At 48.4% G+C, this 21,763-nt stretch overlaps 1 protein-coding gene across 2 annotated transcripts; it reads right to left on the reverse strand.

The window, feature by feature from the left end:
* Window positions 1–1,967: 1,967 nt before the first annotated feature.
* Slc43a3 (solute carrier family 43 member 3) lies at window positions 1,968–20,299 on the reverse strand. Of its 2 annotated transcripts, XM_048360464.1 has the most exons (13): window positions 20,243–20,299; window positions 18,742–19,099; window positions 17,663–17,792; window positions 16,029–16,075; window positions 13,513–13,589; window positions 13,218–13,310; window positions 11,027–11,166; window positions 9,361–9,479; window positions 7,928–8,101; window positions 7,659–7,778; window positions 4,410–4,596; window positions 3,952–4,075; window positions 1,968–2,504 (listed from the first exon to the last, which is right to left on the reverse strand). In XM_048360464.1, exons 2-13 carry the CDS (start codon window positions 18,923–18,925, stop codon window positions 2,400–2,402), a joined length of 1,500 nt encoding a protein of 499 aa, XP_048216421.1. In that variant the 5' UTR covers window positions 18,926–19,099; window positions 20,243–20,299; the 3' UTR covers window positions 1,968–2,399. The 2 variants fall into 2 exon arrangements, with proteins under 2 accessions (XP_048216421.1, XP_048216420.1); XM_048360463.1 differs by lacking the exon at window positions 20,243–20,299 and having other exon boundaries at window positions 18,742–19,197.
* Window positions 20,300–21,763: the final 1,464 nt, after the last annotated feature.

Consider the following 21,763-nt stretch of genomic DNA (forward strand, 5'->3'; position numbering starts at 1 on the left):
TTCAGATCATTCTTCACACTTTTTGCTCAGGCTGGCCTTGGACCACAATTCTCCTGACTAAACGTCCCAAATGGCTGATAGCCCAGGCATGTACCACCGGGCCCAGCTCGTTTTACAAGATAGGATCCTGCTCACTTTCTTGTCTAGGGTGGCCTTGAGCCACAACCCTCTTTCTTTGCTTTCCACACAAGCACATGCATATACATACCCACGTGTGTGCGCACACACACACACACACACACACACACACCAGTCCCTAAAAGAAAATGTCAGAAAAACAATGATTGCTTTCACCACAGTGCCTTTATTGTTCTATGAAATTATGCCTCAGAGAAATGCTTTTGGGATTTTTCCCTTTTTTCTTTCTTTCTTTTTTTTTTTTTGAAATTGCTAGTATAAAGGTGATATCCAGAGAGGTTACAGTTGCATGAGTCAGGTAATGAATACATTCCTTTTTGGACAATGTCACCCTTTCCTTCGCTCTCTCCCAGTTTTCTCCTTCCACCTCCACCCACAAGTTGTACAGTTCATTTTCAACATAGTGGCTACTAAGTACCACTGGGAGAAATGGTTTGTTTGTTTGTTTTTGTTTGTTTTTTGGCCAGTCCTGGGCCTTGGACTCAGGGCCTGAGCACTGTCCTTGGCTTCTTCTTGCTCAAGGCTAGCACTCTGCCACTTAAGCCACAGCACCACTTCTGGCCGTTTTCTGTATATGTGGTGCTGGGGAATTGAACCCAGGGCCTCATGTATACAAGGCAAGCACTCTTGCCACTAGGCCATATCCCCAGCCCCTGTTTTTTTTTTTTTAAAGGTGGGGGAGGGTAAGCACCAGTGGCTCATGCCAGTATCCTAGCTACTCACAGGCTGGGATCTGAGGGTCACAGTTCAAAGCCAGCCCCAGGTGGGAAAGTCTATGAGACTCTTATCTTCAACTAACCACAAGAAAACCACTTCTGGAAGTAGTGCTATGGCTCAAAGTGGTAGAGCGCTGGCCTTAAGTAAAAGAGCTCAGGGACAGTGCCCAGGCCGAGTTCAAGCCCATGACCAACAAAAAGCAAAGGCACAAAGTACACAACTATCCTCTTTCCTGAACAGGAGACATCCTAGAGGCCTCATCAGAAATCTTCTGTGCAGGGGATGAGTCGGTTCACAAGGCTCTTCAGGGGTCTGCTCCGACACACCCACTGCTCTGAAAGCTTTCCAGGACATCAGCTCCAGAAAGAACCTTCAACTGCCAGCTCTTACTTGATACACGAGAGGAAACTGAGGCCCAGACCCCCAGGTCATATGTATCAGTGGAAGAGTGGAGGCTCAGGCCCAGGGACCTCCCATCTCTTCTTTCCCCCAAAGTTTAAGGAGAGCTCTGTAACTGGAACATGCGTCGGAGTCTCATGGGCCTTCCTCCAGAAGCACCTGCAATGCCGGCGGAGTCCCCGAACCATGACAACCTCATGCTTCACCTGGACGTTTACCTGGTGGCGGGCACTGCAGGTGAAACACAATTTCTTGCTTCTAGCTCTTCGAAGTCATGTGCATGGAGCCTGCCTTGAAATCACTGAGAACTTCCACACATACTTTTGCACTGGGTCTGTATAATATCTATCTGCCTGGCAACTAAGACTCTTTTGCTTTTTTCTTATTTTGTGGTGGTAGTAGGATTTGCACTCAGGCCTCATGCTTGGGAGACAGGTGTTCTACCACTTGAGTCACATCTTCAACTCTTATGGCTTTTGTGACTTTTTTTTTTTTTTTTTTGGCCAGTCCTGGGCCTTGGACTCAGGGCCTGAGCACTGTCCCTGGCTTCTTTTTGCTCAAGGCTAGCACTCTGCCACTTGAGTCACAGCGCCACTTCTGGCCATTTTCTGTATATGTGGTGCTGGGGAATCGAACCCAGGGCTTCAAGTATACGAGACAAGCGCTCTTGCCACTAGGCCATATCCCCAGCCCCTTTTGTGACTTTTTATTTAAATAGGATCTCACTTTTTTTTTTTTGCCCAGGACAGCTTAGATCAAGACCCTCTTAGTTATGCTTCCCAGTGTAGTTGGGATGACAGGGGCATGCCACCACAGCTAGGTTTTTATTGGTTAAGATGGGAGTCACATGAACTTTTTATCTTGTCTGGTCTTACTGTCTGAGGATATTGGCTTCCTGAGTAGCCGGGATGACAGGCACGAGCTACTACACCCAGCTGAAGTTCTCTCCTTGCTGGTCAGAAATCCTGGCTTATAATGAAATGTTCTTTCTTTCCCTTCTTTTCTTTTCCGGTCCCTTTTCTTTCTTTTTAAAATAATGGCAACTTCATAGAAGTAGCTTGAGTAGGCAAAGTCTTTGCAGTCCTCAGAGGTGAGAAAAGGTTAGATAAAACACCGCTAGGGCTTGAAAAGTGATGGCTTCTGATCTACATGGCCAAAGAAGGGCTTTCTTTCTGAACACGGCACTCACGGTACACCAAGAAGGGATGGACAAACGTCAGGAGAGTGGCCAGCACGAGTGTCACGTTCACCTGGGAGAAAGGAAGGAGGAAGCTAGTCCAGTGGCTCTGAGCCACACCCACTACCACCCACAGGCCACAACTGGGCCTAGTTTACAATCTACTTCTCCATTGGGACACTGTGGTGCCCAGGAGGAAGGACTTCCAGTCCAAGACTTCCAGTCATCTTCACAATGCAATTCTGCAATCAGGAATTTTCCTTTTTTTTTTTTCCCCTTCCTTTTTCTGGTACAGACCCTGGGGCTTGAACTCAGGTCCTGGGCTCTGTCCCTGAGCTACATTTTTGCTCAAAACTAGCACTCTACCACTTGAGCCACAGCTCCACTTCCAGATCTTTTGGTAGTTAAGTGGAGATGAGAGTCTCACAGACCTTCCTGCCCTGGATAACTTCGACCTGTGATCCTCAGATCTCAGCCTCCTGAGGAGTTGGATTACAGGTATAAACTAGCAAAGCCCAGCTTTCCTCCATTTTTAAGCCTGTGCCTTCCTTTTCTCCTAGGGACAGATCTGAACTCCTGTTTTACATCTTGTCCATGTGCTTCCGTAGAGGTAGAGGTGTACAGTGGACAGGCATAGGTTCTGAGGGAAGGGCAGATTCTGCCTGGTAGCTGTCTGAATACGTAAGTGTAATATCTCTGAGCCTCAGTTGCTACAAAACCTGGAGAGTCTAGCCCACCTCCTAGGGCAGGTCGTATGAAGTATGGGAGCCCAGGAATATGAAGTACGGAGCTCCTACCCTCAGCTAGCTCCTACCCATATCTGTGGCAGGTATTGGAGCCTAGGGAAGAGGTGAGGATTGGCTTGCACTCACAAAAAGCAGGAAAAAAAATCATTAGAATCTTAAGATCTTTTTCTATTGTTGCTGTTATGTAGTAGTGTTTGCTTCTTGCTCTTTGTGCCTGTACTGGGGCTTCAACTCAGAGCCTTGCTCACTGTCCCTTAGCTTCTGTGCTCAAAGTTCATGTTGTACCACCTGAGCCATACCTCTACTTCTGGCTTTTTGGTGGTTAATTGGAGATATGAGTTTCAGAGACTTTCCTGCCCAGGCTGGCTTCAGACCACAGTCCTCAGATCTCAGCCTCCTGAGTAGATAGGATTATAGGTGTGAGCCACTAGTACATGGCTGAAATCTTCCATTTTCACGTGAGCTTTTGTGACAATTTCACAACCTACTTCACAATATGTATACGTGTTTACACCCACACAAAATTCTTCCCCAAAACTTCAGACAACACAGACTCTTTGGGAAAACTGCACCCTGTGAATCGTGGGTCCATGAGACACACACCCCCGCCGCAGCACAAACAAGGGTACTCTCCACTGACCCCAATTTGAGAAGAATGACTTCATGCCCACCCAGGTAACCTAAGCCCGCTTTGGTGCCCCTTGCTGGAGCCCCATGGAGTGGGGCTCCTTCCATCAGGAATATTCTGCTGTGGCCTCGGTCCACGGTACTCACATAGAAGGGGTTGTTCTGCAGGGGGCCTTTGATGAGCGTGAAAATGGGGAACTGGAGCAGCGACACAATGGCCGACAAGGCCATCACCAATCCAAACAGCTTGCCAAAGTGCTCCGAAGGAAAACTAGGGGAGAGAAGCATACAGGATTCCAGTAAGTTTCGGGGACTCTCTCTCCAAGCAGGGCCCTGATCCTGGGAGCCTTTGCCAGCCATCAATCCCACTTACTAGACCTTCCCTCTACCACCCAGAGTGTCCTTCCTCCTCCTTTCCAGGCATTCAAAGCCCAGGACAGGGAAAAGGAACTATGCTGAGCTCTAGATCCCTTTTGTTTTCCCAAATCCAATTTGCTGTCACAGAACCACTCGCAGACCTGTCTCCTTACCCCCCAATTTAGTTACCCTCGGCCCTCGTCTCTTTGCCTCAGTGGGTCCCCCAACACTGCACACGTCCCACTTACGCAAGGGTGAGGAAGGCAGCATTGCCCCCGTACAGGAAGGAGCGGCTGACCACTTGTAGGATGAAGGTGGCATATTGCAGGGAGAGGACAGGAACCGAGGCACAGATGGCAAAGCCCAGGCACAACAGAGAAGTTAGGGCCAGGGAAGGCACCGCAGAGCAGAGGGCCACAGCCGAGGAGGAGAGACCTAGTTCGAAAGAAAGGAGGACAGTCCTTCTGGAAGCTGACCCAACGTGGCAGGCAAGGAAAGACCAAGATCAGAAGGAGGATCAACATCCCCCCAGCTATCTAGACGGAACCATGCAGGTCATCCTTGACCCACACGTCCAAAGCCAGCTCCTCAAAGATGGTGATAACTGGCCTCCTAAATGCCACGCGAGTGTGCCCACTGCTCCCTTTCCCACCAGATCCTCGCTTAGAGATCACTTCTGGGAGCTCTGAATAAGCTCCACACCCACCTGTGCACCCTGCAACCTGAAGCCATACATTCTGTTGTAACCCTACTGGAAAAAAGGAAAGACTAGAAACAAGCCAAACAGCCAACAGGAGAAGACAGCACCAGGTACACCACCAATCATGCAGTGGAGAAGTAGGCCATCAATAAGTCCAACAGCCAATAGGAGAAGACAGTGCCAGGAATACCACCAGACCGGCAGTGGAGAACTAGGCCATCATGAAAGAATAAGGAGAGGCACCTGCTACAGAAACCTCAGGATGGAGCACGGGAAAAAATAAAAACAGTAAAAATGAGTACCTAAAGGAAGAGGAAAGGGGAAGTAGCACTGTGGCTCAACTCAGTAGAACACTAGCCTTGAGCAAAAGAGCTCAGGGACAGTGCCCAAACTCTGAGTTCAAGCCCTATGACTGGAAAAGGAAAGAAGGAAGGAAGGAAGGAAGGGAGGGAGGAAGGAGGGAGGAGGGAGGGAGGGAGGGAGGGAGGGAGGGAGGGAGGGAGGGAGGGAGGGAAAGGAGAATGAGAAAATACTAAACTTCTTTGAATATGCTTGTTTCACAGTTCTAGCCTTGCAAATCTAAATACTTAAAAGTTAAATACTTTAAAAAATAAAATTAAGGGCTCAAATAGTAGATTGCTTGGTAGTTCAAACTCCATCATGATAAAAAATAAATAAAATAAAATAGGAAGGGGGCTGGGGATATGGCCTAGTGGCAAGAGTGCCTGCCTCATATACATGAGGCCCTGGGTTCGATTCCCCAGCACTACATATATAGAAAATGGCCAGAAGTGGCGCTGTGGCTCAAGTGGCAGAGTGCTAGCCTTGAGCGGGAAGAAGCCAGGGACAGTGCTCAGGCCCCGAGTCCAAGCCCCAGGACTGGCCAAATTAAAAAAAGGAAGAAAACAAGCAAAACAAACCCTTAAAAATCAGAAAATAAAGTGAAATGTGGATGAAAATAAGTATTGATTCTTCATGATAGGGGTTGGAGGTGTGGCTCAGTTGATAGAGTGCTAGCCAATGAGCCAAAACATCAGGTGCCAAGTTCAAATTCTGGCCTCAGACCATCCCCTCCCCTCACAAAAAAGAAAGAAAACTATTCATCACATAGTTAAGAAAAACTTATGCTTATCTTGACTCTAGTCCAGGGTCTAAACTCAGTGATCACACAGGAGCAGTTAGGAACCTGAGTCCACACTGCCATTTCTTTTTTTTTTTTTTTTGGCCAGTCCTGGGGCTTGGACTCAGGGCCTGAGCACTGGCTTCTTTTTGCTCAAGGCTAGCACTCTGCCACTTGAGCCACAGCGCCACTTCTGGCCATTTTCTGTATATGTGGTGCTGGGGAATTGAACCCAGGGCCTCATGTATACAAGGCAAGCACTCTTGCCACTAGGCCATATCCCCAGCCCACACACTGCCATTTCTAAATACCATTTCCTGTTTAAGGGCCCAAGGGTTGATTCAACAGTGAATAATAGCAAGCCTGAGCAGGAAACAAACTCAACACCTGAACACCTCACAGAGATAGAAAGGAAGAGAGCTATCTATAACTCATAAGCTCTTGGGCTGGTGGCTCAAGCCTGTAATCCTAGCTACTCAGGAGGCTGAGATTTGAGGGTCACAGTTCAAAGCCAGCCCAGGCAGGAAAGTCCATGAGACTCTTGTCTTCAATTAACTGCCAGAAAACCAGAGGTGGTGCTGTGGCTCAAAGTGGTAGAGTGCTAGCCTTGAGCAAAAGAGCCAGGCCCTGAGTTCAAGCCCCACAACTAACAATAATGAAACCCTCATTGGGTTGTTTCTAAAGGACACAGACAATGGACTGGTAAAGTCCCCAGTAGCCAAAGATGGGCTATCTGGACAGTGACTCATGTTTGTAATCCTAACTACTCAGGAGGCCAATTTCTGAGGATGAATGTTCCAAGCCAGCCCTGGCAGACAAATCCAAGAGACTCTCATCTCCAATGAACCAGCCAAAGCCAGAAGTAGAGGTGTGTGGCTCAAATGGTAGAACACTGGCCTTGAGCAGAAAATCTAAGCAGAAAAAATATGGCCCCATGTTTGAGCCCCAGTCAAGTGATCCTGAGACTAGTAAGCAGAGGGGAAAACCCAGCATTAATTTCAGCATCATGGCATAGTAGGGAGAGAAGATTTTTCTTTCTAGAGGAATTCTAGTTATGAAAAGACAGAAACAGAAAAAAAATCATCCTTTTACAACCCTAATCAAATACTGGGCCTGGACACTGATCAAACAATGGCTGGTAAAATCATCAGGCATGGGATTGGTGGGAAATTTTGTAGGGGAAGGGGGTGATCAAACCGAACATTGTAACAGCAGACACAAGGGGACGTACTCAGAGAAGGAGAGGAAGGCCAGGACTCCCCCGCCCAACTCCTCTAAGTGTGTGTGTCTGTGTCTGTGTATGTATATGCCAGTCCTGGGGCTTGAACTCAGGACCTGGGTACTGTCCCGGCAATTCTTTCTCTCCAGGATAGCATTCTACCACTTGAGCCACAGTGCCACTTCCAGCTTTTTCTGAGTAGTTTATTGGAGATAAGAGTCACATGGACTTTCCTGCCTGGGCTGGCTTTGGACTTCAATCCTCAGATCTTAGTCTCCTGAGTAGCTAGGATTACAGGCATGAGCCACCAGTGCCCAGCTTCCCAACTACTCTTGCAATGAAAATAAATAGATGATAGATACACAGTCAGTCAGACAGACAGACAGATAGATAGATTAAGGTGTTTAAGGGCACAAAGGAGGACGGGGGCTTTGACCTCCTCTGCCTCTCAGTCTCACCTGTCTTCCCCGCTTCCTTCTGGTATCTCTGCTTAAGGCAGTCCATGAGCAGCCCATTCCAGGGGGCACAGAGTACTCCAAAGAACTGAGTGATGGCGAAGGCATTTGTGTAGGCGCTGACTGGCAAGAGCAGAGCACAGCAGAGTTGACTGGTAAGAAATTTCCAGGCCCGTTTGACAGGCCAGTCCTCTCCTAGCCTGCCCTTACCCTGCCTGTCCCTTTCCCCGGTGGCATCTGCAGAAATGCCACCTCCAGGGCCAACCACTCACCTTGTCCCCTGTCCCCATCGGCCAAGTTGGTCAGCAGAGAGTTGAGAGTGCCAATGAAGAGATAGTGCCACAACTGTATAAGAGACAGCCACACCAGGTGCCAGGCGAAGCGCCGAGAGCGAACGTAGCTCCAAAAAGAGTGGACCTCCTGCTGCTGGCCCAGTCCTGGGCTCTCTGATGGGCAAGGAGGAACTGAGCATGAATTCTAAGGAAAACAGAAGGGCAGGAAGAGCCAGGGTGGCCCTGGACAGGACAGTCTCAGGTTCAAGTTCACCTTCTTGTCATCCAGAATGAACTGCCAGCAGCTCCCACCCTAGTCTCTGGCTTTGTCAGCCTGGCCCCTTGCATGGAATGACCTTCCTGCCTACAGAGACCTCTTCTGTCTCTCAGTGAGGATGACCCCTGCCCAGTGACCCCTCTTGAAATAATCCATCCCTGAGCTTTCTAACCTGCAATGGTGAAAAGAAAGACAAAGAAAGGAGAAAGAGGGGATATAAGGATTTGCAATGGACAGCAGTTGTTCTGGGCTGTTTGGCTTCCTCTCACTTTTTTGTGGGTATTTTTTCCTGTCTATTTTTTGTTCCTTAGCTTTTTGCACTCTACCACTTGAGCCACTCCTCCACTTCCAGCCTTTTGCTTTTCTGCCCACGATGGCTTCAAACTGTGATCCTCAGATCTCAGCCTCCAGAGTAGCTAGGATTACAGACATGAGCCACCAGCGCCTAGCCTCTAATAATAATAAGTTTTATTGTGTATATTTAAGGTATACAGCATGATGTCATAGGATACATATAGATAGTAAAGCGGTTACCATAGTGAAGCAAATTAGCATATCCATCATCTCACATGGTTACACTTTTTGTGTGCCAAGAACAGCTAAAAATCTGCTCATTTAGCAAAAAAATTCCAAATACAATTTTATTAATTACAGTCCTCATGTTGCACATAAAATCCCTGGTCCTGCTCGTCCCTCACATCTGCTACTTTCTATCATTTTTACCTATGTCTTCCCGTTTCCTTTCCCCACCTCCTATGTTTAGTTCAACAGCAGCCAGCAGGAGTTGGGGATATTTGTAACCAAACACTCAAAACAGATAGAGAAAAGAAAGGAGGCAGAGGTGGAGATGCAAGTGGTAGACTCGCCAGACGTGGGGACCAGGCACCCAGCCTTGGTGGGCCGCAGTCACTGGAGAGGGGGCAGAAGGTGGGGGCAGGGGGAGAATGTTCCATGACTTTCAGGGGATTTAGAAAAGAGGAGAAGAAAAGGGAAAAAGCAAAGAGACTCAAGTCCTGCCTTCTCCAGCTCCTCTCTAAAGCAACAGGGTTAACCAGATCCTGAAGAATGATTCAGTCACCTGGCGACATGCTGAGAAGCACCAAGGAGAAGCCAGGCCAGTGACAAGAAAGGCCCAGTTCTGAGTGGGAGCCCTCACCTTCCTGCGCTGAGACGAAGTCCTTGGGCTGTAGCTCTCTGTTCTCGTGCTTCACCGTTTTCTCCTCTTGCTCAGCTCTTCTCTCTTCTTCCCCTTTGATGCCAAACCTGGAGCACAGGCTATGGAAGCAGAAGCCCCAGTAGCCAATGGGCCAAGGACTGTGAGCCAAGCACAGGATTCAAGCCAGACACCGCTACACATTTCATAACAACCCCAAAGCTGGGTGCCTGCAATCCAAGCGGCTCAGGAGGCTGAGATCTGAAGATCTCATTTCAAAGCCAGCACAGGTAGGAAAGTCCACAAGACTCCAATGACCACTAAATCTCCAATTCACCACTAAAAACCTAGAAGTAGAGATGTGGCTCAAGACATAGAGTGCTAGCCGCGAGCAAAAAAGAAGCTCAGGGATAGACTAGATCCTGACCAGCACAAGACAATAACAACAACAATAATAATAATAATTTGTCATCTAGACAAATTATATTACAATGTCCAGGAGTGAGAGCCAGGCATCCATTTTCACTGGTTTTTAATGATCTTCAAGTAAGTTAGGCACCTGGTAGCTCATACCTATAATCCCAAGAGTCAAGCTTAAGTAGGAAGATTAAGAATTCAAGGCCAGCCAGGTGCCAGTGACACACCTATCACCCAAGCTACTTGGGAGGTTGAGATCTGAGGATCGTGGTTCAAAGCTAGCCTAGGCAGGAAAGTCCATGAGACTCTTTATCTAATGAACCACCCAAAAAAGCTGAAAGGAAAGCTGTGGCTCCACTTTTTACTTGAGTAAAAAAGACAAAAACAAAAGTCTAAGCCACAAAGATAAACCCTGAGTTCAAGCCCCAGTACTGGCATCAAAACATAAAAATAAAATGTTGATCTACAAATGACTCTGATTCTAAAATGCATTCAGGTTGAAGAAGGAATGGGAAGAGGATAGCTGTTGGTTCACAGCCCAGCTCTGTTTTTGTTTGTTTTCCTAGCTGCAGACCCAAGGCTGAGGTGAGAAGATTGATCTGAGAGGATTACTGTGAGAATGAAATCAAACAGCACCACGAGGTCTGACAAATAGAAAAGCAGCAAACGAATGTCCTTTCTCTTCCCCTGCAACAGTGATGATTTCTCATTTCCCCCCAATGTGGACTGAACAAAAGTGGTGACAACTATACACTGGTGGCTCATGCCTGTAATCCTGGCTACTCAGGAGGCTGCGATGTGAGGAACTCCATTTGAAGTGGGCACAGGCAGGAAAGTCTCTGAGACTCTCATCTCCACTAAACTACCAAAATTAAGGCAGAAATGAAGCTGCAGATCAAGTGGTAGAATGCTAGCCTTGAGCAAAAGAAGCTCAGGAATAGATCTCAGGTCTTGAGTTCAAGCCCCAGGACTGTCACAGTAAACAAAAGTTGTGACAAATACTAACCTCAGAGAGAGTGCACACTTCAACAACCAGTGAGTAGGTTCAGGCTAGCCTGCTAAAGATGAACATGTGACTCAGGTATCCTTGTATTGAAATGCTTAGTGTTAGACTATTGAATTTGAGGGGTACCTGGTTATGCAGCAATAGCTATCTGATACTCACCTCTTCCCATGCTCTTTCCCTACCATAGATTTGCTCTTCTCTGCTGCCTGCCCTAGATCAGATGAGGCTACGGCCAATGGTCCTTACCCATAGCTGTAGTTGGGGGGCACTGGGTAAGGGATGTGCCCCCGAGGCATCAGGAAGAAAGTACGACCAAGATGCCAGGCACTGCAGACAGAGAGGAAGAGGAAGGAGGCTCTGAGGCTGATACCCTGTTCATAAAGAAGCTGAAAAAGAGAGAGAGAGAGGAAAGTCAGGTTATAACAGCATCAGCAGCAACAGCTTCAAAGAAAGAAGCAAGCCAGTGTCCATCAGTGGATGAATGCATAAACCAATTGTGATATGTCCATTCAGTGGTGTATTCCATCTTTTAAAAAGAGAGAGAGAAGAGTCTCATGAACTTATTGGCCCAGGCTGGCTTTGAACCATGATCCTTAGATTTCAGCTTCCTCAGCAGGTAAGATTACAGGTGTATCTTTATTTTGTTTTATTATTTGAATCCCAGTCCTGGGATTTGAACTTAGGGTCTGGGCACTGTTCTTGAGCTACTTTGCTCCAGGCTAGTGCTCTATCACTTCAGCTACAGCTCTACTTCTGGCTTTTCTCATGATTAATTGGAGTTAAGAGTCTCAGAGACTTTCCTGGCTTCAAACCAGGATCCTCAGATCTCATCCTCCTAGCTAAAATTACAGGCATGAGCCACTGGCACCTGGCCTTTTGTCTGGAGATAGAGCCTTGCTCTGTAGCTTAGCCTGACATCACACTCAAGATCCTTCTACCTCACCCTCCTAAGAGCTGGAATTACTGGCCTGAACAGCTACACCCAGACTTAAACAAATTTTTACACACACACACACACACACACACACACACACACACACACAACTTACAAAACACGTCCACGGGAAGCTGTTATGTTTCCGAGCATTAGGTGACTGACACGATATCAAAGGGAAGCTGAAAGTTCCTCAACTACTCATGTGGCAACCACTGGTCTGGTCCCATTTCTTCCTCTTACAGACAGGTCAAGGGAATAAACTAAGAATTCCAGTCCCCACTCCAGCCCTTCCCTTCCATCTCCAGAGATGAAGGAGAAAATGGGAGGCGCAGCCAGGAGGAGGGGAAAACTGGAAAGGGGCTGTGGTACAAAGCCCAGCGTACCTTAGGAGCTCAGTCCCTGCGTTAGCCTCCAATCTAAGATGCTTATGAGGTTCATGTTTGGGGAGCAACCACCAGAGATACCTTCTCTGCCACCTATGGTGCCAGCAGCCACCATGCCCAAAGGGAAGTCCCAGATCTTTCAATCCATTCACTTAATTATCTTCAGTGTGCCACATTTTGCCCTCTAAATTCTTGCCTGTGATCAAAGTGTGGCGGCCACAAGCTCCAGCTATTATCAGACCCTTGCACTCACTCATTCAACAAGTAAGGGCACAAGCAAGACAAATAGTTCTGGATGTTGAGGTATCACATAGGAATAAGGAGATCAACTCAAAAGGAACTCATCAAGGCAAAGTTTACTTGGCAGAAGGGTGAGCCATCAGCCAGAAATCTGGCAAGCAAGCACACAGAGCAAGCAGGCCACTCCCTTTTCAACCCTAACATGGCAGGCCCCGCCCCTCTGCTCCCATTGGCTGAACGCAGGTTCACCAGTCTGCAAAAGAACAGGATGTAACTAAAATTCAAGGAGTTCCGGACAAGATGTCTTCATTAAAGTGCTTGGCCAAAAAAGGATGTATGTAATTAAAATGTAGTTAAGGGCTGGTGGCCCACACCTGTAATACTAGCTACTCTGGAGGCTGAGATCTTAGGATCTTAGTTTTAAGACAGCCTGAGCAAATAAATCTGTAAGACTCTTGCCTCTAATTAACCAGCAAAAACAAAACAAAAAGCCTAAGAGTAAAGTCGTGGCTCAAGTGGTAATGCACCAGCCTTGAATGGAAAAAGCTAAGCAAGAGCGAATGTAAAGCCCAGAGTTCAAGCCCCACTTCAGGCACAAAGGAAAGAAATAAATAGCAGCCTAGGTTATGTGTAAAGAAGGAAGGAGCTCAGTGGTGACAAGCGCAGTCTCCAGAGGCAACCAGGCTTGGGTCTGGGTTCAAGTACCATGGTTATTACAAAGTTCTCTTCAACAAGTGGCTTAGCCAAAGTGAAGACAGATGAGTCACCCATGGAATGGCGCCCCCTTCAGGGAGCTCACAGGAATCATGCAAAGGTCAGGCCTGTCACAGATAAATGTTCAAGTACTCCATCAAATATTGACTAGGGCTATTCTTACCTTAATAATAAGGAAGACTGCTGATGATGAGTCGAACGCCCCATTGTAGAGGGTGATGATGGTAGACCGGTGTTGGCCAAAAAGATTTCCAATCTGAACAAGACATGACCAGCTTACGTCACTTAGTCACAAAACAAGTATTTCCTGGGCGCCCAGTAGGTGTCATAATACCCCAACCCTCCTTCTTCTAGAGTTCCCACCCTGCCTTGGACCCACCTCATCCAAGGAAGTACCTTTCTTTCCCTCTGTTGCCCCAGCCTCCCCCCAAGTGCCTGGGGTTGGGGCAGGCTCACACCTGCAGGTTGGTGATGAGAAACAGGATCCCCCCGATGGTGAGCATGGGCATGGCCAGGAAGAGCAGCAGAGCAGAGTCTGGAACCATCCAAGTCATCAGAGGGAGGCAGGTGCCAGTGGCTCACACCTGCAATCCTAGCTACTCAGGAGGCTGGGATCTGAGGATTGCTTTTCAAAGCCCAGGCTGGGCAAGAAAGTCGGGGTGTCCATCTTATCTCCCAATTAGCCACCAAAAAGCCAGAAGTAAAGGTGTGGCTCAAGTAGTGGAACACCAATCTTGAGTGGAAAGGCTAAAGGAGAGCTCAGACACTCAGGTCACAGTCCTGATTCTATGCCTTCTAGCATCTTCCAAGGGCTCAGGTTATTAGTCAAGGCAAAGTTCTTCTGAGCGACCCTCTTGCCTAACAGAGTTGTGGGTCTGTGGCAAACTGCAAGCACCCCTTCCTATTCATCCAGGACACTAGTGAAGATGAGTGTGAGCTCAGCCGCTGGGGCCAACCTCTAATTCACTGCCCTCGCTTTCTGAGACTATGTCTGTCACCTCATTTGCTATATGAAAACCATGCTCTCCATTTCTTCTGCCTCAAAAGGGCACTGTGAGAGCCGAGTGAGGGAAAAATGGTCATTTTCCTCCCTTCATGAAACTTTGGGCCAGGCATTATACTTGACCTTGAAAATATGGAATGAGTCAACACCCTCATTGGCTCTTGAAAAGACTGACAGGGGAGCCAGTTAGTTACAACGGGCTCTTAAGTATTAGGTCATCACAGAACAGCTCCAGGAGCTCAAGTAAGGGAGCTCTCCATAAATTAGTCATTCTCAACCAGACTTCTTCTCCACTTCATGGGGTTGGTCATAATCCATGCCTGTTCTGTGTCCTACTTGTTACCGTGTTTTTCTTTGGGGAACAGGGATGCATCTCAGGAGTGGTAGAGTGCATGCTTAGCATATGTGATGCCTTGAGTTTGATCAAAAGAAAAAGGATCTAATTTGATTTGCTTTCATCCACAAGAAACCTTGTGCTTTTTTTAAAGGACATTTTGTACTACTACTGTGAATAGAAACATTTGCATTGGCTGTCATGAATAGAAAGTAAATTTTAAAATGAAACACAATGAAACACCCTTTCATCATGTAATAATACTGGATACAAAGTTATTGAATTGAAGCTGGAAGCAGAGGCCAAACCCAAGCTCAGAGCCTGAGGACTGCAGTCCATCCTTATGGCCACACCAGCTCCCCCAGATTGACTTCTGTCAAATCAGAAGAACCAAAAAAGCAGTAATAAAAAAGGGGGGCTAGGAATGTGGTTTAGTGATAGAGTGCTTGCCTAGCATGCACGAAGCCCTGGGTTCCTCAGCACCACATACACAGAAAAAGCCAGAAGTGGCGCTGTGGCTCAAGAGGTAGAATGCTAGCCTTGAGCAAAAAAAGCCAGGGACACTGCCCAGGTCCTGAGTCCCAAGCCTCAGGAATAGCAATTAAAAAAAATTCACAAATGTGAACCTCAGGAGATCTGTTTAGACCAAAACATTCAGCCTTTGTTCAGGTTTACCATATGTAAGTAGAGAGAAATCCTTGACATCTCCTGGCTTCAGCACATCAGAGTTAGAATTTTCCTTTTGTTTTCTAACCCCCCCAAAAATTGAGCCACAAGATTTGAAGCATCTCTCTGCCAACTTTACCAGGAGACTTGCAAGCCTCGTCAAGGAGGGAGGCCTGCCTTCCAGCCCACTTCCCAAGGGCTTTCTTTGTAGCCTGGTGCAAGTCTTAATTAGAGATCCCCCCACAGCTCCATTCTCTCTTCTATGTAATGTAAGAGACTGGATTCACCCAGACCAGAATTCCCAGACCTTTATAAACAGGCACTATTCTAAAGCAAACTTCCTGGGCTTTTTTATTTTGTTTTGGGGTATGTGTGTGCTGGGACTGGGACTTGAACTCAGGGCTTCATGCTTTCCCTTGTCTTTTTGACTTAAGGCTAGAGCTCTATCACTTAGCTACACCTCCACTTCTGGCTTTTTGCTGGTTAGCTGGAAATAAGAATGTCTACGACTTTTCTGCCTGGTCTGGCTTTGAACAGCAATGCTCAACTCAGCTTTCTAAGTAGCTAGGATTACAGGAGTGAGCCACTAGCACCCCACTCAAAAGAAAACAAACATACATTTTGTATGATATGGTTGCCTACTTTTATCCTGCTAAGTAAGGATACTTTCAAAATTCTCTCCCGTTATCTTTTCTTTATAAAAAGAGAAGGAATTTTGTAACACATATAAGAACAAAGTAATCTCTTGAATACATTCTCAGAATTCCTCTCTATTGTCTTTCCTTTTTATTTTCCCCGTGGACTAAACTTTTCACAGATCAGCAAGAACTCAGTTCTCTCTCAAGGATTCTTTCCAGCTGTGAATCTCTGAATAACCTTGGGATCTTGAATTCTGCTTTTTGCTTTCCACACCTGCTCCCTCCATCTGTACCCTGAACTTGGGTCCCTCCCACCCACCTAATAGCACTCACCTGCAGAGATGAAACCTATCATGAGTGTGGCACTGGTGTAGAAAAATCTGAAAGGCAGAAGCAGAATATGCTGCTTAAAAAGAGAAATCTAGGAGATGAAAAGAAAAGAATTCTTCTTGGTCTGGCCCTGGTGGCTCACACCTGTAATTCTAACTACTTAGGAGGCTGAGATCTGAGAAATCATGGCTCAAAGCCAGGCTGGGCAGGTAAGTCTGTGAGACCTTCCACCAAAAAGCTGGACGTGGCTCAAGTGGTACAAGGCTAGCCTTGAGCAAAAAAGCTCAGGAACAGAGAAGGGGAGAAGAAGGGAGGGGAGGGGAGGAGAAGAGGAGAGAAGAGGTGAGAAGAGAGGGAAGAAGAGGAAGAGGAGGAAGAAGAAGAGGAGGAGGAGCTCTGATGGGACTAACATGTGGTCCTGAGCTCACCCAGGTGTGATTTTTGTTGTTGTTTGGTTTTGGTTTTGTGCCAGAACTGGAGCTGGAACTCAGGGCCTGGGTGCTATCTCTTAGGTTTTTAGCTCAAGGCTGGTACTCTATTACTGGAGCTATACCTCCACTTCTGGCTTGGCGGTAGTTAATTGAAGATATGAGTCTATTGCTGTTTTCTGCCTGGGCTGGCCTTGAACCCTGATCCTCAGATCTCAGCCTCTTGAGTAGCTAACATTACAGGTTTGAGCCACGGGCTCCTGGCCCTCATAGTACAGTCTGCTCATATCAAGATCCAAGGAGAGACCACAAAGTCTTGGATAATGAGTTCAGCTGAGGCAGTAACAGGCTAACAATCCCACCAGGATGAGAGTGGACAGAGCTTTCCCACTTGGAAGTCTCAAGAGGCTCCTTGGAAAAAGTTCATGTATGGCCTGCAAAGCAGAACAAAAACAAAAAAATCTGGTCTTTTGAGACAGGTAATGCCTTCTCTAGACCTCCGCCAACTTTTCTGAAAAGGGAAAGAACTGACTAATCTAGACTCTAAGCTCAGAGCTCAATTAAACAAATGGTACCATGGTTTCAGAACCACAACCCCAAGCAGTGAACAGCCTTGCAAGCCATCCCATAATAAAAGGAACGTCCTAACCATAGAGAAGAAATTGGGTGAAGGAGGCAGAAGGAGTGGGAAAGAGAAGGAGACTGGAAAGATTGAGCATTACAGTTCTTACTCACTCAAAGGCTTCAAGGATAAGAGAGAGACTCGCTTTCTTGCCTGGCTACTTCCTAGCTCACACCCAAGCCTCCATCTTTCTGACCATTGCTCCCTCTCACACTTGCCTTCTTCAGAGGCCCTGGCCATGAACACACAGAGCTGAGGTTGAAGCTGCACACATGGTAGCACAAGGAGGTCCCTTGCCCATATTTATCCACTTGCCAACTGCCAGGGAAACCCCCACGGTTTCCCTGAGCAGCATAGGGGAACTGAAATCACCCTGGGAATGCCAGTCAGAGCCTAGCTAGCCCTCAGAGAACAATGGGGCTGAGGAAGATGGAGAGGAGAAAGAAAGGGCAGCCAGCAGGGGATATGGAAGGAGGGCGGGGCTAGCAGCAGCAGTGCCATTCTATCAGCTAGTGGCTGTGACAGGGCTTGACCGGCCTAAAGGCCTCCTGTCACTCACTGCTGCCAGGCTAGGCCTCTGGACTCACATGGCAATGAGGCGGGCCACAGTGGTCTTGAACCGGTCAAAGATGTAGCCAGTGGGGAACGTCATGAAGTTGTTCATGAAGGATGCCAAGGTGAAAATGAGCGAGAACCTCTCATCCTGGCCTTTGCAGTCTAGAGGAGAAAAAACTCTCAAAAGTCCAGGGTCCATGAGCCAAAGTCCCATCTACCCAGCTTTCCTGCTAGGCAAGCATCCAGCCTGGGCTCCCCTCCATCTTGGGACAGCTGGACTTTTGGAATGCTGTCCCTCAACTGGAGTTAAAATGTGACTGCCCCTGAAAGACTAGGACGACTCCATCTTGAAACTGCAACTATCTTGTTGTTGGTGTTAAGCTAAGAATAACCCAACACGTACATAAAACCCAGAAAATGGCTTATGGTGAAACTAACTAGACATTATACAGATTCCAGGAACTAAGTTGTTTGTGCTGAAACCAACCAGCCATAAAAACCCATTTCCCAAAACCAACTGGCCGTAAAAACCCATTTCCCAGATGGCCCAACTGGTCCGGGAATGTTCCAGATACGTTGACCACCCTGGAATGTCGTCAGACCAATTTTAGAGAACCCCTAGCCCCGAGCTAGATTTGTCCTCGCACCCCAAACCTGTTTGCACCTGGTTCATGCTAATCAGATTTGTCCTCACACCCCAACCCTGCTTGCACCTGGTTTATGTAACTTTGTGATTTTTTTCCTTTAAATACCCATGTAAAACTCTGCTCGTGGCCTTCCTCCTAACCTCTGCTGCGTCGTCGGAGTGTAGGACAAGGTCGGGGCTGCAGCTAGCCTGAATAAAGCCTTGCTTTTGCATTTCGGAATGTCTGGTTCTCGGTGGTCTTCTTGGTGGTCTTCTAGGACTTGGGCACAACACCCCTAACAACCCCTCAGGAGCTGGTACCACCCTCCTCTTATGCAAAGGAGGGGTGGGGGGGGGCGGCAAGACATTTCTTCAGCCAGAAGGAAAGGCTGGCAAGTGGTCAAATGATGGAGTTCGCCCTTCCCCTTCCCACCTCCCAAGGAGCAGACTCAGCTCCTTTAGAAAAACTACCATGGATGCCCTTACCAGACTTGTCTGTGGCATTGCTCGTGAGCTCCACATTTGGTTCACACAGCTCTTCGAAGTAATGCTCCGTTTTGAAGACAAATACCAATGAAGCCCAGCCAAACAGGACACCAGCAAAGCCAAGGCATTCCAGAAGCCCCGTCAGCAGTGTGGCCACGTGAAGGGTCCGACCCCAGCCGGCCATGGCCAGATGGTAAACAGATCCTCAGACCCTACTTTGTTCTCCTGTACAAAGTCCAGGCTTTTTCCACACTTGGAAAATTTCTTTGGCAAGCCCTCCTTTCCTTCAAGGAGTTCTCTGGTTCCAACTCTTCCTGGCTTAAGCGAAAACCACCATCAGTGGGCGAGCCTGTGGGTTCTGAAAAATAAAGCAGAAGCTAACAGGGTGCTGGTGGCTCACATGGGTAATCCTTACTACTGAGGAGGCTGGGGTCCAGAGGAACAAGATTCCAATTCAGCCTGGGCAGACAAATTAGAGAGACTCTTATCTACAATTAAGCAGCAAAAACAGAAAGAAAGAAACAAAGAAAGAAAGAAAAGGCCAGATTTTGTGGCTCAAGTAATTGTAAAGAACCAGCCTAGGGGGGTGGGGTGAGGGAAACACATTAAGGGACAGCACCCTGATCAAGACCTCATGGGGGGGGGGGGCATGTAGGAAAAAGATTCCTTGTGGAGTGGTTAATAGGAAGAAAGACCATGATCTGTGACAGCCAAGTCTGGTCTCATCGGGTGGGGGGGGGTGTCAATACTTGTATACATGATCTGCAGAAGTAATTTAGCCATTGAGCAATTTCCTGGCATGTGCAAGATCCTGGATTCCAGCCCTACTCAGCACCAGACACACACACACACACACACACACACACACACACACACACACACACCCCTCCTCTCACAATGTGGACACCAGGAGATAAGGCCAGTTTTACTGGCCCCCCTCACTCAAGACACAGCCAAGGCAGATAAGCCAGTGAAGGCCAAACCCCACAGCATCAAGGACAGCAGGGAGCACCTCTCCTGCCCTCTAAATTAGATGCAGGGACTGGGGAACTTGACATGCGCCTAGCACACAACTTGCCAGCAAAGTTTGTTGTCTTCTCTTGACGGGCACAAAACGATCTTTGCAGAGGGTTTGGGAGCCCAGGGGTCACAGGGCTGGTTATTCACCACGCAGGCCGTCCCATTGCAAAAATATTTCAACTCCCAAGGATCCCAAGACCCTAGCCTAGGTCCCCCAGCCCTTCCCCAGCCGCCCCTCCCAACAGCCACTAACTTCCCCCAGGTCCAAGGACTGCTCCCCTCCCCACAGCCTCCCAACGCAGCGTCCCCCGACCCCCCCCCCCACACACACACCAGAGGCGCTGCCAGGGACCCCACAGCCTCCCAACACAGCAACCCCCCCCCCCCGCACTAGAGGCACTGCCAGGGACCCCACAGCCTCCCAACGCAGACCCCCCCCCCCCACCGCAGAGGCGCTGCCTGGGTCCCGCTGTCCACCTACCCTCGTCCTGCCCTAGCCGCTCCTCCTCGCCTCCTCCCAATCCCCTCAGGCCGCCGCCCATCCGCCCGCGTGGGGCCCGGAAGGGGCTGGACTGGCCTGCTGCTCAGTCGCTTCTCTGCCACTCCCTTCTGGACCTCACCCTTTTGGTGGCTCTCTTTTCCTCACTCCCAAAACTAAGTCTCTCTCTCTCTCTCTCTCTCTCTCTCTCTCTCTCTCTCTCTCTCTCTCTCTCTCTCTCTCTCTCTCTCCCCCTCTCCCTCTCCCTCTCCCTCTCCCCTCTCCCTCCCCTCTCCCCCTCTCCCCCCTCCCCCCTCTCCCCCTCTCCCCCTTTCCCCCTCTCTCCCTCTCCCCCTCCCTCCATCTCCTCTGCAGCCTCCTCCCCCTTCCTTGGTTCTCTTTTCCTCACTCCACAACATTCTCTCCCTTCCCTTCCCTTCCCTTCCCTTCTCTTCATTTCTCTTCCCTCTCTCTCTCTCTCTCTCTCTCTCTCTCTCTCTCTCCTCTCTCTCTCTCTCTCTCTCTCTCTCTCTCTCTCTCTCTCTCTCTCTCTCTCTCTCCCTCCCTCTCCTCCTTTGCCTCTTCCTAACCAAGTTGGGCAGTCTTGTTATTTTATCGGAGCTGGAGCTGGAAGTTGAGATGAGGCCTGGCACTCTGGAGCCGAGGCTGGCTTCCTTCCAACTTGCAATCCTCCACCGCCTTCAGCCTCAGGAGTGGAGACAGACAGGTGCCACATGGCCCAGCCCCACGTTAGTCCTAATACCATTCCAAGCACAAGTCTACCCACAGGGGTCCCACCTCACCCACGGGAAGGAGGCCCTTACAGGTGAGCGCCTGGCGCTTTGCATCCCCATTCTCCCTCGCCCTCTTGGGTGGGCACCAAATACATTGTTTCCCCCATTGTCTACCAACTCGACCCTCTCCCAGAACTCACACTCCCAGATCTGCCAGAAAACTCACCACCGAATGAAGACCTGAGGACTTTCCAAAAAAGCATACCCTGAAAGCGGGGGAGGGAGCTGCCTCTTCACCCCCAAGGACCCCTCTTTGATTATTCCCTGCCTCACCCCCAGCCCAGGTTCTGAAAGAGCCTTCCTGCCAGACTATGTTGATTAACTATTCATTCATTGCCCCATTTTTTATTAATCAAAGACACACATAATTGCCCATCGGAGCTTGTGATCCGCATGAGATAGCCAGCCTAGCCAGCTGCACCACACTATCTTTCTGGCCCAGAGCAACTGAGCTGATAGACTGCTATCATTTTAGCCCAGGCCAAATGAGCTGTCATCTCACCACTTGGACTGGCACTTGCCTGGCCAAAATCTCTTATCAGAGGGAGAGCTTGCATATTACATACAGACTAAAGACAGACACTATTTCCCCCCACCCCAGCCCAACATCTCCCCACCCCTAACATCTCTATTCTATGTCCAACCCTCTTTTATTTTTCAAAGTAGGTTGCCAGTACTGGGACTTGAACTCAGGAGCCTGAGCAAGCTTTTTTGCTCAAGGCTAGTACTC

This window comes from Perognathus longimembris, chromosome 13 (genome assembly GCF_023159225.1).
Source record: "Perognathus longimembris pacificus isolate PPM17 chromosome 13, ASM2315922v1, whole genome shotgun sequence".
Lineage (NCBI taxonomy): Eukaryota > Metazoa > Chordata > Mammalia > Rodentia > Heteromyidae > Perognathus > Perognathus longimembris.